At 38.6% G+C, this 16,982-nt stretch overlaps 1 protein-coding gene across 4 annotated transcripts in view; it reads right to left on the minus strand.

The window, feature by feature from the left end:
* Positions 1-1,363: 1,363 nt before the first annotated feature.
* Positions 1,364-16,982, minus strand: part of nsfa (N-ethylmaleimide-sensitive factor a) — a 58,704-nt gene continuing 43,085 nt past the window's right edge. For 2 of the 4 annotated variants that reach the window (XM_034893642.1, XM_034893644.1), the window contains 14 exons: positions 15,775-15,930; positions 14,948-15,147; positions 14,692-14,857; positions 12,765-12,839; positions 12,040-12,227; positions 11,050-11,145; positions 10,780-10,936; positions 9,605-9,738; positions 9,303-9,449; positions 6,811-6,945; positions 6,291-6,404; positions 5,849-5,904; positions 5,441-5,498; positions 1,364-2,654 (listed from right to left, as the gene is read on the minus strand). In XM_034893642.1, coding sequence (XP_034749533.1) covers positions 5,468-5,498; positions 5,849-5,904; positions 6,291-6,404; positions 6,811-6,945; positions 9,303-9,449; positions 9,605-9,738; positions 10,780-10,936; positions 11,050-11,145; positions 12,040-12,227; positions 12,765-12,839; positions 14,692-14,857; positions 14,948-15,147; positions 15,775-15,930 — 1,655 coding nt within the window. In that variant the 3' untranslated portion in view covers positions 1,364-2,654; positions 5,441-5,467. Of the gene's footprint in view, positions 2,655-5,440; positions 5,499-5,844; positions 5,905-6,290; positions 6,405-6,810; positions 6,946-9,302; positions 9,450-9,604; positions 9,739-10,779; positions 10,937-11,049; positions 11,146-12,039; positions 12,228-12,764; positions 12,840-14,691; positions 14,858-14,947; positions 15,148-15,774; positions 15,931-16,982 lie in introns of those variants that run through there. The other 2 variants (XM_034893643.1, XM_034893645.1) reach the window with 2 other exon arrangements.

The following is a 16,982-nucleotide window of genomic DNA, read 5'->3' on the forward strand; positions in this document are numbered from 1 at the left end:
ATATATATATATACATATGGTTATCTGTATGTCTGAATTAATTTGAAGGGTTATAGAAAAATGTATTGCTGGCCAAGGAAGGGTCAAGTCTATTTTGACAAAACATCCCAACCCTCCTTTGGAAGACCCTTAAATAAATAACAAATAATCCCTTAAAATATATTAAAAAGTAGCCTAAAATCAGAATACTCAAGTACAGTTTTAATAACAAAGTATTGTACTCGAGTAAATTTACTTAGACACTTTTCACAGATGAAGATCAATGATATTTTCACATATTGGTCTACTGTACATATCTATTATTTTTAGCAACGTGAATATTGTTTTTCTGAATTGCAAGGCAACATTTGGTGTCCTGAAAGGATCCCTCAAATAAAATGTATTATACCACTATCATGACTTTGATACCGGTTCCTAAATGATACTTTTCCAGATAACAATTTTCTAAAATCCATGTAAACAAAAGAAGGAAATTTACAAAAAATTTTTTTATTATTGAGCTCTTTTACACCTCTGTGACACACACACTGTAGTCAAGCTTCTCAAAATAAAACATGCGTATAATTTTTGTTGTATTGTCTCTTAGCTCCTCTTTTCACTCTGTTTTAGTTACCAAGTGAGGCATCTCACTTCTGTTCCATCTTTGTTGGAAGATGCACATCTAGCCATTTAGGAGCAGACTACGAGGGCGTGCAACGCTAGCAGCTCAACGAGCATTATAACGTGTGTTACAAAGTGACGCAAGTTTGTCACAGAAGTAAAGGCTTTGGGCTTTATCACTTATTAAACCTATTACATGCACAAAATATATATATTACACAATAAAGGCAAGGGGAAAAGCCAAAATATGAGCACTCAAAATCAATCAGATTCAAAATCTATACAGGCATCAAGGCTGATCGCCTGGTATATGCCTGGGCTCAATATACCTTAATCATATACCTCAATCATCAGGCATCAATCATTTTCATTTTGGCCACAGACACAATATCATACTTCATGATTATTCTTTTTTTCTGTCACAGTATTGACTGTCTCTCATATGGACTTGGTCTTGACTTGGACTTGAACCTCTTTGGACTTGGTCTTGACTCGGTCTAGACTAGTATTGGACTGGACTACAGCCCTCTGTGCATAATGATGTTTTCCTGCCCACCTCTAGAACATGATTACAGCCAATCAGCAGCCTTATTACAGTAGAAGCATGCTGCATGCTTATTGGCTTGCTGACGCTGATGCGATTTGCTCCTAAGGCATTGAAATTTGGTATTTAATGATTAGGGATTTTTCAATACTCGATACTATGGAGGTAATTTGGCTGGTGCTGAATGAATGAGACCAAAGCAGCTGGAAGTTTCTTTTATCCTGTGCATCTGTGCTTTTTATTGCAATAATACATCTGCATGTTGGTATATTTACACAAACACACACATTGTCAATGGTCAGAACAAAATAACAACTTTGGACAATAAGCACTGAACATGTGACATGAGAAAAACCCCACAAATTAACCACTGGCTGTCTAAACCTGGATTTAAATGTGCACACACACACAAACACACAAACACTAAAACACACACAAGCTCACATCCAAAAGCATGTTCTGCCGCCATACACTCATACACACACTCTCTGACACAATGGACACATGCAGCGTTAAATTCCCCACACATGCACACGAGCGGACACTATCTTTGTGTTCCTGTGAAGACCTGCTGACTTAATTACTAAAGGCAATGTTAAAAGTGTTGACCTTTTTTTTAACACTGATGATGCCGTCGCAATAATAGCTAGACTGAACTGTACTGTAAGCAACACGAACAGACAGGCCAACAATCTAACATTTACTTTCACTATTACAGTAACCTGGTAAAGTCAACGTCTCTGGAGCAATAGGGAAGAAGAATCATACTGATATAGTACGAAATAGACTTGAAACCGATCATTTAAAGTCATACTGCATTTTGTCTATGCATTTTGTCTATATATACTATGTACAGAAGATTATCAAGTTACATACTGTATATTAAAAGGGTTTACATTTACACATGGAACAACTTATTTTTTTAACAATCACAATATATTCATTAAAAACATGTCACAGATTCAAGTCTGAAATATTCAAATAGCTTGGGGATTTTCTGTGAGTTTTGGATTTGTTCTTTTGATTCCGCTTCGGTTTGTGAGGATACATATCGCACTAACTATAACTATCTTTAGCAGGACAAGGGATATGCAACCAATACAACAAATACTATAGCTGAAAACATACATGGATTCTTTTTTTGGGTTATTTTTACGCACAATGCACAAAACCGATTTTTTTTTTACAATCATCTATTGCGATTTCTTCACAGATAACAGATTTTTTAACAGTATGACTTCCAGTACTTTGCTGGGATATGTCAATGAAGTAAACTTGATAGTACAGTGGTATTGACTACGGAAACATGCTAAGATAAAGAGTAATTGTAAGTGTCCTTTCTTTGACCAGGTGTGTATTTAAGTGGATTGATGGACGCATGGATCACTGGGTAGGTGGACAAGAGGGAGATCTTTTCTTCCTATTCCTCATTTTGTCCAACAGGTGGCTTGTTAGTGGCCCGATGCTTGCTTCAATCCTTCACCCCCTCTACTCATAGAAGCTGCGATCACTAGAATGAGGAAAAAGCAGAAAGCATTATTTCAATGTAACACCATAACTCATTGATTACTTTTGAGACTTTTACTGCACTCTTTATTCCTTGTATGGAAGGTTTAATAGATTTGTAATATTGCCAAAACACCATGGCAAGCCTCAATTGTCAAACATTCCATCCATAATTAGTCTTAAAAGATTTAATTGCAGCACTGCAGGCTATGTACTCTAGGAGGGGGCGACCAGGTTAGGGTTCTTCTATACATCTATTTGTAAAATCAGTACTACTAAACATGTTTGTGTGTAAAGTCCTTGCTAAGTTCTTAGAAACCTCTAGCTATCTTTCATTTTTTATTTAAATCGCATTTTCCTCATGGCACTTTAAAATGTCACATGAATTGCAGACATGGGAAAAATCCCCATTGATATTATATGAGTTTAATTACATTAAATGACAGACTGTAGCTGACAGGAGCAGCGCTATTTTTAAGGCCCTCACCATATTTATAAACTCCATTATATATACATATACACAGTATATATATATATATATATATATATATATATATATATATATAGCCATTTTTAAAATTATCAGATTTTCCACTAGACAAATGTTTCCCAAAGAAAATAAACCGATTATGAGTGCAGCTTAAAATACGTGTTTCATTGAATAGTTTTTATTTGGGTTGAGGGCAAATGTACATTCATGTCTTCTGCAGCCTGGCAATTTAAAACAGACGCAGTGTTCTTCACTACATTCATCACTGGCCAAATTGGCTAGTAACCTGACAATGGTACCCGCCAAAGTTAATATTTACCAGTATTTGGTTGGTGTTCAATTTAAAGCCCTGTATATTTTCTTTTTTCTTTTAGCTGTTTAGGTTTTAAGGCCAGTATGTTTGTAGACTACAGTACATTTCATATTAACTCTTGGCAGTTACTGGATTTAAATATTTAGTAAGATCTAATCTTACAAAATAACTTGTGTTATTGCGTGTGGTTTGTGTGGTGCAAGCCATTTTAATTAAGTCATGCTTTATCTATTGACTAACTACACCAAGTTTCTATTTACAAAGAGCTGGTGCAACTGACTCCTGAAATATGTACTTTAAGAAGCAGGATTAAAAATGATATTCATTGTTATAAAAGTCCAAAAATGCTCAAATATCTTAACACTCTGAAGAATCATTTATGTTCAAAAATGAATACAAATGAGTCATAACATTGCAACAGTAAAATAAAGATGAAGGAGGAATAAAACATGCAATGCATGCATGACATTTGGAATGTCATGTTACATCAATTTAATACACTTTTGGTTAAGAAATAATAATGATAAGCTTTAGGGGGCAGACTTCTGTCAAATACACTGGGTGTTCACATTTCCATGTAAAAATCCATTTTGATAATGAAAGAGATGTAAAGATGGAGGGGCAAAGGGTCGTTTGACTTAACATACTTTTTCTCTTACAAAATACAAATTTAATACATAAGAAATATAAAGCACTGGCACTCTGTCCAATAACCTGAAGCATTTTAGTTAATAATGATTTTAGTTAATAATGATAAGAATGTTTTATTACAAAATTTCTCAGTCTGATATATGACCAGTAGCCTATGGTGGCTAACATTAGCTACTGTTAACAAAATTGAATGTAGATATTTCTGTGTAACTGATACTACTGAATTTATTTGCTGACTCATTTCTCTTAGTTAACTATTTTCATGTACTTTACATGTCACCTATTCGAAAGTGGCAACTGTTAGCCAAAGTTACTGTACATACATGTACATGTCTTGCCTGGCTTGTTAAAAAAACCAATGGCGGACGTAAGCGGAGCAAAGCAGACGTAGAGCGGCATCACTGACGGCACAAAAATCATTTAAATGTAAGTATTTTTAGTGTTTGCTGTACATTTGTTATCAACATTAATGTGCATTTTCAATGCAATGATTCAAATTAAACAATACAATTTCAATTTATGTGATTCAAATTCAGTTTTTTAATTCAAGTTTAACAATTAAAATTCAAATATAATTGATTCCAACTCAGTTTCTGTTAGCAAATATTTCAGCCCATAATTTTTACCCTCAGTGAAAATGTTGTACATATTAAATGTACTGTACACACTAAGGGGCCTTTCACACCTCCTTTGTTTGGTCCAGATTTTCTGACTTTTCAGTTTGATCCAAACCAAAATTACAGGGGTAAAATTTCAGCAATAGCTCAGTGCTTAGTGTGTGGTCTATATGAGCGAGCCGGTGAATGTGCTCAGAGCACTGTAGGTTTCAGTTTGTCTCTAAATAAATGAAAATATCCTGTTCCTTTGCTTCTAAACAACGCACCAAAACAAAAAGAGCTGCCGAAGCATGGGGAGAGCAGCATTTGCCTGAAAAAACTCACAAAAACTCCAACTCAGAGAGAGGATACGAGAGGATGGGGAGGCCTGTCTAAAAACCAATCAGTTACAAGTATCAAGAGACACGGCTCACCTATGTGATGGCGACGTAACAGGTTGATGTCATGTATAGTTCTTTAGTGTAGTTTCATAACTGCAGTGTGAAACCAGAACTAAACAGATCAAGTGTATACAATGTAAAGAAAACATGAACATCGGACCAGACCTTGGTTTGGACTTTCAGGTGTGAAAAGGCCCTAAAACACCATTCAAAACAGTTACATGAAGCTGCTTCTGCAATAACAAAATAAAAGTTAAAATGCTAATCTAATAGCTAACTTACAATTTACAGGTTTTGTACCTTAAGCCGCTAGTCTCACTGCTTTGCTGTTGACCTTACCACTGCACAGCAAGAGCGGCCAACAGCTTAAATTCGGATTTGATCGCCTTCGTTCAACCTGGTGATTGCAAAATAAAGCAATTAAGTAGACTGGTTGTTAGCCCTTTTTCTGCACTGTTAGGCTTACTCTGTGTGCAGTGTGGGAAATACAAGGTTGGAGTCAGTGTATTCTGGTGTGACATTACTGAGCTACGTTCAAAGTACATTGTGTCAACGATGTTTATGGGAATAACAATAATGAACATACACATAATAGTCTAAAGAAAACAAGGGTAGGGGTAATAGCAGGAGAAACATAAAAAATGAATTAAGATGAGGATTCAAGAAGAGGGTTTAAGTCGATGTAAGCTGATGACAAGCAATGAAAAGGGTTGTGATGATGATGTGGGGAAGAGTGGTTGTACTTACGCCCCCTCATCTCTGAGCAGCGACAGGAACTTGGTCACTCTGTACTCCTGGTCCATCTGGAGACAGTAAAATAAAGCAGAGGAAGAGAGAAAGTGAACAGTCTGATGAGAAAGTACCACTATACAACTTTCACATTTGTCTTCACATATCTACCATGAGCAGTCGGTTAGCCTAGCACAAAGAGCAAAACGAGGGGCAACAGCTAACCTTGCTCTGTCCTAAAGTTAGAAAGTACCACCTACCAGCACCTCTAAACCTCCCTAAATAGACTGCAACTTATCTATTTAATTTAATTTAATTAATTGATTTTATAGGGGTTTATGTGCCAAGTTGGCAGGGCTGTAAGTTATAGTTTTGTTGTAGACTACTGTCTAACATCTTACAAATCACTTCACTTATGGTGTTTTAAGAGCTGCCCCACGCTTTGGTGAGTCTCCCATACCTGCAGCGACATCTCAATGAGCACGAGGAGCTTCTTGATGCCAATCCAGACTCGCTTCCCTTTGAGCTGATGGGCAATGTTGGCCCGCTCTTTGTCGGTGAAGCTCCCCAGCAGCTACAAAGACAACAAAGACATTGGAAAGGTGTAGAGTTCCAATTCTACCTTTGAAACCGCCAAACAAAAAGCTAAATTAAGAAGGACCGCCAGTGAAACATCCTTTTAATACCGTTTAAAGATGCCCTGCTACAAAAAAATGTTTTTTAGTTATGTGTTTGTGTTATGTCGTGAATGTGAAAATGAACTGCTACCTCTCTGTCAGCTCTGTCAGTACCTTTAGTAAATGTAGTTTTTTTTTTTCTTTTAACACAATGCGAGAATGAGGGATGGGTATTTAAATGCACCACATTCATCTGTGTGTCCTTGTGTGAATGGGTGGAAAATTGTGGGCAGTTTTCAAGCAACCGTATGTGTTTTGTGTGTGTGTGTTTGTGTGTGTCTGTGTGTGCGTATGTGTCATTACCTCTAAAGCGTCGACTAGCTGCTCCCCAGTGGAGATGTTGGGAATGTGGATGGTGGTGCTGAAGGCGTCCAACATCTCCATCTCCTGCAGAACATCTTTCCTGCTGGTGGTGCCGATGATGAGCAGCTTTCGACCCTGAAGGGAAAAAAATAAACAATTTGGGTTGTGCTTTGTTAATTACACCACATGGCAAATTACATTCCCAAGCTTACACAAGTAAAACCTTGTGAGCTTCGACGACTACAGGCACAGGTAAGATTATAATTTCAGCAGATTTATATGGGTCATAGTTAGGTCAGGACTGCACAATATGAGGAAAATATCTAATTGTGATTATTTTGACTGATATTGCAATTGCGATATGATTCATGATATTGGAGGAAATGACCATTTCATCAAAAGATGGAAAAATCTCCAAAAGGCATCAATTGACAGATAAGACATTCGTATTATATGTCATAAAAAGTTAGATTTTATCTCCATCAATTACACTTTCAAAATAACAGAAAACAAAAAAATGACGTCTGCAAAGGTCTGGCCAGCCTGCAGAGTTAATACCTTGCACTGCCCCCTTTGGCAAGTATCGCAGCTTGGAAACGCTTCTTGTAGCCAGCCAGAATCTTTCAATTCTTGTTTGAGGTATCTTCGCCCATTCTTCCTCCCAAAAGTTTTCCAGTTCTTTGAGATTTCTGGGCTGTCTGTCACGCACTGCTCTTTTAAGGTCTATCCATAGATTTTCAATTATGTTTAGGTCAGGAGATTGCAAAGGCCATGGCAAAACCTTCAGTTTACGCCTCTCAATGTAATCCACCTTGGATTTTGATGTTTGTTCAGGATCATTATCCATTTGTAGAAGCAATCCTCTCTTTAACTTCAGTTTTTTCACAGATGGAATCAAGTTAGCGTCCAAAATTTGCTAAAATTGTATTGAATCCGTTTTTCCTTCTACTTGTGAAATGTTCCCTGTGCCACTCAGCGCAATACAACCCCAAATAATGATTGACCCCCCATGCTTAACAGTTGGACAGAGGTTCTTTTCATTGAATTCTGTGCCTTTTCTTCTCCAAATGTACCTTTGCTCATTCCGGCCAAAAAGTTCTATTTTAACCTAATTGGTCCACAGAACTTGTTTCCACAATGCATCAGGCTTGTCTATATGTTCATTTGCAAACTTCAAATGCTGATTTTTGTGGTGAGGACGTAGAATGGGTTTTCTTCTGATGACTCTTCCATGAAGACTATATCTGTACATCTGTATATCAAGTATCTCTTTAAAGTGAAATTGTGTACCACGACTCCAGTGTCTGCCAGGTCTTTCTGGATTGATCGTGCAGTCAAACGTGGGTTTTGACTTTCTTTCTCACACTCCTGCAAGCTGTTCTGTCTGATATTTTTCTTGGTCTTCCAGATCTTGCTTTAACTTCCACTGTTCCTGATGACCAAACCTTTGCAAAGGCCATTTTGTTGTTTTCTGTTATTTTGAAATATATTTTTAACTTTTTGTGACATATTATATGACATATTATATGTCTAATCTTTCAATTGATGGCTTTTGGAGATTTTTCCATCTATTATTGGCTTCTTCATGCACATTAATACCAATTTTTACCTGGGGGGCCCAAACTTTCAGACCCTACTGTATTTTGCCTTGAACAAAAATAGAACTCCAGCTAAATTGTATTAATTGTTGACACTAATAATAATGACAAAATAAGAAAATGCACTGAAACAGGAAAAAATGCTTTAAGGAGAAAACTCAAAACAGAAAATAAAATATTATAGGGTGATAATTTTTGTTGCCTGATAACTATATAATACACAGCTGTCATCTTAAGGGATAGTCAACCTTATAGGAAATGTGCTTTTTTTACTTTATTGCCACAAATGAATTCCATTCTCATATGTGTCAGTTAAACATGAAGCTAAAGCAAGCAGCCAGTTAACATAGCTCAGCATAAAGACAGGAAACAGGGGGAAACAGCTAGCCTGTCTAGTGCGCAATGCCAAAAAATAGTCAGGCACATTACCACCCCAAAACCACAATATTTTGTTGTTGCACTTCAGTTCTGGTACAGACTAAACAAAGAGCAAGCTATGCTTCTTGTCTTTATGCTAAGCTTATGTAATCGGCTGCTATTATCTATATCTGTACAGACATGAGAAGAGTTGATATTATATTCTATCTCTTTGCAAGAAAAAAAATAAGAATATTTGTATTTTATAGATTCTTTAGTTTTCTTTTTGTCAACCAAGCCCATGAAAATACCAAAACGAACAATGTGGTAGACTTCGCAACTTCCCATCTGTGTATTGGAAACTTACATCCAAGACATTTGAGACAGAAGATTTGGCTTAGCTGAAACATCTCTTCTGCTTTTTCAAATCTGTTTACCCATGACCCCTGTAATTTATTTTGGTGTTTTTGTGTGATTTGTTAACAAAATGTTTATAATACACATGTTGCAAGTTAAAAGTTGCAGATTAACTTTGACCTTTGGCGGAGCTCTCTTCAGCAGCACCAGTAGAGCCTGAAGTACCAGGTTGGAGAAACGAGGCCCAATGGGGACGTAGTCCAGCAGACGCTCAATGTCATCCACCACCACACAGCTGAGCTGTGACTTACAAGCATCATCAAAGACCTGAAACAGGGAGGGAGGGAACAATTATTGAAGAAATGGACAAAGGAAAGACAATAAAAAGCAGGGTTAATAATTTCATAAGCCATTGTTATTAAATGCAAATGTCTCCTTGTTTGCTGACATTCTACAAATGATAAATCCACTGCAGCACTTACCTTTTTGATTGCCTGGCACTTGGCGATCTCTGAGTATCCAATCATCTTTTCTGGAGAGCAGATCTTAATAAAGGGGAACTGCGAGTCCTCTGCAATCTTAGCTGCCAAGGCTGTCTTTCCACAGTGGGGTGGGCCTGGGTGTGTGTGGTTTGAGAGGAGAGGAGGGGTACAATTTACTGCACTAGCGTGTTTTTATTTGTGTAGCTATTCAGTGGGGTGAAAGCTGGGGTGTCGTTTAAGTAATTTAGTGCAAATAATCGTTTTCTCTCTTTAAATTAAATGAAAAACTCTTTTATTTCAACTTAGGTTACTTCCAACTAAGACTGTTACTGTGTTTCTACGGGTGGTGCTAACGTCGCACTAGCTAAAGTGGGAATTGGACCGCATTTTTCATTTCTGAGCCCGGCCCGCATCCAACAGAGCAGTAACTAAACCCCACCCGAGTCCCAGCACTCGCCACCTCCGCTGTAGAGATTTGGAGAAATGAGTTTACAATGTATGTATATCAGGGAAAGTTGCGCCATATGGGTTGGTTAACAGAGAACTCTCTGAAAAGCCGCAATTGAATACCCTCAGGCAGGTGATTAGATGAATAATTTGTCTATCAATCCATCATTGTTGTTTTGAACCAACAGCCATCACACCAGCATTGGTCTAAACCAAATATTGTCTGTAACTAACCTGTCTAAACCAAGACTGAATCTGCTAGTTGCTCCGCACAGGATGCTGATTGGCTGAAAGGCTGGGTGTTTGGACACAAATGCATTAGCTGAAGACTGACAAGATGGATTTTTGTGTAATATGTGATCCTGTGTTTCTGACGAGATCCCGTTAAATTGCAAGAATCCAGCTGCCATGAAAGGTAAGCATACCCGTTTCAGACAGCTACTTTCTGTGTTTAATTCCAGTCAGACTCAGAGACAGGCATTAGGAATGATTCATGAGGCTCAAGCCACCCTTTCTGAACAGTGTAAATCTGTGTATGACCTTATTGATCTGGAGTGTCAAGATATTAAATTTAATCTTGTAGAAAGTCTGATAATAGCAAATTTGGTAAACTGTTAAAAACACAAAATTGATTTAATAACTTTTTTTTTTACTAAAAATTAATTTAGTTTGTTTTAGTGTATGTAGTGCCATTTACTGTATATGTGTGCATGTTTGTGGTTTCTTACCCTCCAATAACACAGCCACCAGTGGTGTGCGATCACTGTTCTTGGTCTGCTGTATCAGCAGCTCTCCATCGTCCAGGACGTGAGTGACTGGGTCACCCCATTTGATAATGCCGTTCATGATGTAGTTGGAGTAATCCTCCTGGTTTGTACCAAACGCCTGGATAAATATATTAGGAAGTGTTAGGAACTGGGTTCTGCCTTTTAATATCACATGATAAAACTGCATTCTGCAGTCAGAGACTTAAAACTCTAGAAAGACCTAATACATACCGGTTTTATGTCATTGTTGAGGGATCCCATAAAGTCGCTCCTGGTAACCTGCAGCTTCTCTGCTCTCTCCATGTCTACTTCCACTGTAGATGTGGCCTGAAAAAGAATATACACATGACATGTCAAAACAATGTCAGGTTTAGGGCCACTTTGAGTACAACTCAGAAATAGGGCTACACCCTCTTAGCCAATTAGTTGACATATTGGTCGTTTTGCTTTTAGTTTACAAAGATTTCTTAATGTCTTTTTTAATAACTTTTCTTGTTAAAATTACTTAAAACACTATGATAATATTCTGTGGCTCACAAGGGAAGCGCATTAAAATTTATAAAATTTACCTGATCTCATGTCACTTAATAAAACACACCAGCAGGAGGAGGCAAAAGCATTGAAAAAGTGTAAACAAGTATTTTTGGAACTCTTTTTTTAACTCAAGGTCCACTTAACAGCTTTTTCTGAGGCCTTCATCGGGGAATGGAATGCGCTCATTTGTCATATTGTCTGTTCTGTTTGCTGACGTGAAGACTGTACCTACTCAATGGCTACCAAACCACTTCCACTTCCCTGGAATGGAATATGGGTGAAATGCTTCAGAGAAAGCTCCTTGACTTGAGGTTATTTTGTCGAATGACTATTCCTAAGGTCAACAATGAACTAAAATCTTTTTGATGGAATTGTTATTAAATCTTACCAACCTGGTTCCTTTAATGCTTTGAGAAATGTGAAGATTAAGTTTAATGTTTGCTGCGGGCTATACCCGCAGACTGCTATGAGCGGGAAGGTGATGGTCACTTGAACATAGGGGGTAGCTGAGTTAGCAATACCGCTAGCAAGCTAATCTGATAGCATACTAATCTATTGGCTGTTTGAATTGTGGCTTTCAACATGTTACTTTATATGTTTTTATTTCAATAAAATCGGTCATAAGTCATAAAAAAAGCAGTGGACATGTTGTGAATTGTGAAGCGTTGTTTCAAAGTGCAAAGTGACCTTGATGTGTCGGTTCATGGCAGTGGACTGAGCAGCCCTGACCAACCCCTCCAGCTCGGCACCACTGTAGTTTTTAGTTTCGGCTGCCAGTTCTTTAATGTCGACATCGGGAGCGAGCAAGTTAAAGCTTCGCATCTTGTTGGTGTGGATAGTAAGGATCTGGACACGCCCCTTCTCATCAGGCAGACCTGGAGTTGAGATGACGAAGCAGCGAGGAACAGAGGAAGAGGGGTGGAGAGAAAAGATGAACCGGGGTGAGGAAAAGAAAAACATGAGTGTTGAGAAGTCAAGGGGAGGTTGGGGTAGAGTTGAAAGAATAGAAGGATTGAGGGAAGAACGGAGGAAGGACAGTTAAAATCTGTTTAGCTACTGTGGCAAAATCAATGTCTGAAGTCAAGAATACTCTTTCACGCAAATGTGAGGCCATAGGTTTAGTATAACAGCTGTAGAACAACTTAAAACATTTAAAGGGTCTCATAAATGTGTAATATTAAGAGGATATTGAGCTGGGGAACATAAGTTCCTGGGAAGATAGCACTTTGGGAACTTAAAGTAGGTCCCTGAACATAAGTCCCTGGGAACATAGAACCCTGGGAACATAGCACCTTGGGAACATTGATAATCTCCTGTGTGAACTTGCACAACATAAAAAGGATAGGATACTAACTCAAAGCAGAATTTCAAGCTATGTTGTTTCTAAAGAAAAAAGCTCCCATAGCACTCACTAATTTCCATCTTGACCTCAAATCTGCCAGGCCTCATTAGGGCATCATCTATCAAGTCAGGCCGGTTGGTCATACCTGGAGAGAAAGAGAAAAAGACTGAAAGAATGCAGACTTATGGAACTGATGCTGATAAAAAGGAGGTTATACTTCATTTCTGTTTGTTGGTTTGTCTGTCAGCAGGATTATGGAGAAACTTCTGGGCCAACTGTCTTGAAACTTACCCACTGCTAGTATCAGCTTTGCTCGGTTCGGCTCGGATCAACTTGCCCCGTTCTCCGTTTTCTATTCAGGTTCAGTACTGCCTCTTGTGTGAAGCGAGCGTGGTTGGTCGTCATAGCGACGCCGCAGGAAACCGCTGTGACCTAACGCGACACACACCCAGAACGTCGAAGGTGTGTTGTTTTTATTCAAAATGTATGTTCTGACTGTTGCAACAGAAGCTGGACTAAACTATTAAAAAATGGCCGGTTTGTTCAGGACACCCCAGTCTGTTGCTATTAATGATGACGCAGTGATTTGTGACAATTCTCTTTGACCAGTCAGTTGCTGCAGGCTTTTACGTCACCTTTTGGTTTTGCCTCAGCTTGCTTGGAACCACGACGGAGATGATACTTAAAAAAGTACCTGTTAGCTTAAATTGAAAAACAAAAAAGGCACGTAGAGTCGAGCAGGTACCATCTAATGAAAAAAACGTCATTAATGGAAGGATGTAGCTTGGGCAATGGATGAACCCATTAAATTCTGGAGCGGATCTTAATCACAGGGCAGAAACACTTAATATTCACTTCCGTTAACATTGCGAGACAGGGCACAGCCTTGGCAGTGGTCTGCGCTTCCCTGTGCCCTCGCGAGACTGCTTGACATTCATTCAGAGGAATTTTTCGGCTGTGCAGATGCATACCACGACACAAGACTGATATTATATGCATACCCCATGCAATTAAATAAATTGTCTTGATTTTATTTCATATGTGTTTGAAATAAAAGTTGAAAATAAAAAAGGAAATAGTACTGGCAGGAATATGGTCAGACTCTGTAACGGGACTCAAGAATCATTGGTAAAAATTGACTTGTTCCTAAGTTGCACAAACGAGTGATTTAAGAGAATTTGTTTAGGTATGTCCAGTATATCACTTCATGTCAAACTTTTCACTCTTTATTTCTTTCACAGTAAGGTCCTGCTCTAAATATATGCAAATGGCATATTTTAACTGTAAATTGTTTTGTTGTACATTAAACTAGTCCACAAATGGGGCAGAAGAGGCGGCCTTGTGAAATATTGTAAAATATTAGTGACATGGGTTATGCGAATGATCAAATGATCAAATGAGTGCACACCAACTCATCAACAAGTCTGTGCAGTTAGTCGGTTTGGTGAATCTGACTTGATACGAACAAGCCTCCCCCCAAAAAAGTAAGAAAGGCTCAAGAGTAGAATAGAAAAATGTTCTTACATTAGGCCCATTGTTTCTGAAGCAAAGCAGTCAGTAGACTGTATTTGTTTTCTGCTATTTAGTTATTTTCATGGTTTGCAATTTTCATACCTAAATTTAGAAGGTACGTGACAACTATACGAAAAAAACTAACATAGTGAGGTGCTAGGCCACAAAGAGCCTTCAGGACAGCTACAATCATTTGGTGCATATTCTTTCATGTCTGTGGAGCTCTACTCATCTGCTTTTATGATGGTTTCAGCATTTCTATCATCATTAAATATCATTTAACTGTGAAGATGCACAGAAAATCAATATCATTGCCAGGTTTACATTCTGGGACCCACTTCATAAAAGCAATTTGAGAGCACTGTGTGAGAAGTGATTGGTACAGAGTGTGTGCAAAGGGCCCCTGGCCCCCAATCAGTATAATGTCTGACACAGCAGGCGAGGATGATCAACACTGTGAATCAGTTCCCTCTGATGTTACTGACCGATGACCAGAATGTTGTTAAGTTGTTCCACGCCGTCAATTTTAGACAGGAGCTGGTTGACCACTGTGTCGTGCACGCCCGTGCTGCTGGCGCCTGTGCCTCTCTGCTTGCAGATGGCATCCAGCTCGTCAAAGATGATAATATGGAGCCCACTGTTGGCTCCCAGCTGGAGGAAGGGCAGGTTATTACATTCTTAATTAAGTTTTGTATTTTAAATTTGAACCTATAAATAAAGCACACTGAGTGTCTCTCTCACCCTCTTTTGCTCTTCCTCTGCATCAGCGAACAGTTTGCGGATGTTGGCCTCGGACTCTCCTACGTACTTGTTAAGGATTTCGGGGCCGTTGACCACCTTAGGCTCGCGGGCGTTGAGCATCTTGCCGATCTGCCTAGCCATCAGTGTTTTACCACAGCCTGGAGGCCCAAACAACATGATGCCCTTCACGTGCTTACACCCTGGAACAAAAAAAAATGGAGGGATGACAAATGCCAAAGGGAAAATTGGAAGGAACAAAAGAAAGATGGAGGGATTTAAAAAACGCCGAAAAAAATGCAAAAGAGGCAGGTAAGAAAGAAAGTCAGATGTCAGCGGAAAAAGCAGGGACGAGGCAGGGGAGGAGGAGAAAATGATGTATGAACGTTATAAAATAGTTTATTTTCTGAAGTCAGAGGGAGAAGAAACCACATTAATAAAATGACTCATAAAACCAAGGGATATGTTGCTGTGTGTGTGTGTGTGTGTGTGTGTGTGTGAGAGTGTGTGAGTGTGTGTGTGTGTGTGTGTGTGTGTGTGTGTAAGAGAGAAATATAATGACTTGTATACTGTGACTAACCTCAGTCACATTCACATTCACTTGTTGGTTGAAATAATTAAATTTACAGAAAAATCTAAAAAGGCAAACAAGAGTACCTGCAAAATACATATGTGACAAAAGGACAGAGAGAGAGTTCAAATCTCAGAAATACAGATACAAATAGAGACTTACTGACAAAATAAAAATAGGTAGAACACTAAGGCAGTCTGGCAGGTTAAAACATATGAAAACTGACCAAACAGAGTGAGGATACAAAAGGGTAACTCACCCATCTGCTCCACAATGTCTGGAGGGAAGACTCTGGAAGCAAAGGCTCTGCGGAAAATGCTGGAGAATTCTTTGTCCAGACCTCCAATTCCCATCTTCTCAAAGTTCCATTCTGGGTTGATGATTGTCTGTCGTGCCTCCTTGGTCTTTGCCTTTCCTGTTAAAAAAAGACATAAGGGAACTACTTGGTGAGCAATTCACAGATACACAGTGGGGCTTGAATGCATGAGCACCCCAGCTATTTTTTTTTAATTAATGTGCATAAAGAAGCCAATAAAAGATCAAATGACAGATTATACATTTGTATAACATTTGTATGTCACAACAAGTTAGATTATAATTCCATCATTTAGACTTGTTTACACACAAAAGATGGCATCTGCAAAAGTATGGACACCCTGCAGAGTTTATAGCATGCACCACCACCTTTGGAAAGTTGTTCTCACTGTTCTCAATCATCGTCTGGAAAAACTATGTGGTGTCAATCTTAAGGTTTTAAATGCCCAGACTCATCTGACCTTGCCCCAACAATAAGCACCATGGCTTCTTTTAAGCAGTTGTCTAGAAAAATGAAAGTGAAAATAGTTGACGCTCACAAAGCAGGAGAAGGCTATAAGAAGATAGAAAAAACGTTTTCAGATGCCTATATCCTCTGTTCAGAATGTAATTAAGAAATGGCAGTCATTAAGAACAGTGGAAGTTAAAGCAAGATCTGGAAGACCAAGTAAAATGTCTGACAGAACAGCTCACAGGATTGTGAGAAAAGCAAGTCCAAACCCACGTTTGACTGCATGATCCATCCAGAAAGAACTGGCAGACACTGGAGTTGTGGTACACCACTCCACCATAAAGATATCCTTCTACACATATGGTCTTCATGGAAGAGTCATCAGAAGAAAACCTATTCTACGTCCTCACCACAAAAATCTGTGCTTGAAGTTTGCAAATTAACATATAGACAAGCCTGATGCATTGTGGGAACAAGTTGAGTGGACCAATGAGGTTAAAATAGAAACTTGTGGCCGGAATGAGCAACTGTACATTCGTAGAACAAAGGGCACAGAATTTAATGAAAAGAACCTCTGTCCAACTGTTAAGCATGGGGGGGATCTATCATGCTTTGGGGTTGTATTCATAGACCGTTAATATAAATGGACAGAGCATGAGTGACGTCACCCATTGGTTTGTGGAGATCAGAAATGAGTCGTC

Source organism: Etheostoma cragini, chromosome 15 (assembly GCF_013103735.1).
Source record: "Etheostoma cragini isolate CJK2018 chromosome 15, CSU_Ecrag_1.0, whole genome shotgun sequence".
Lineage (NCBI taxonomy): Eukaryota > Metazoa > Chordata > Actinopteri > Perciformes > Percidae > Etheostoma > Etheostoma cragini.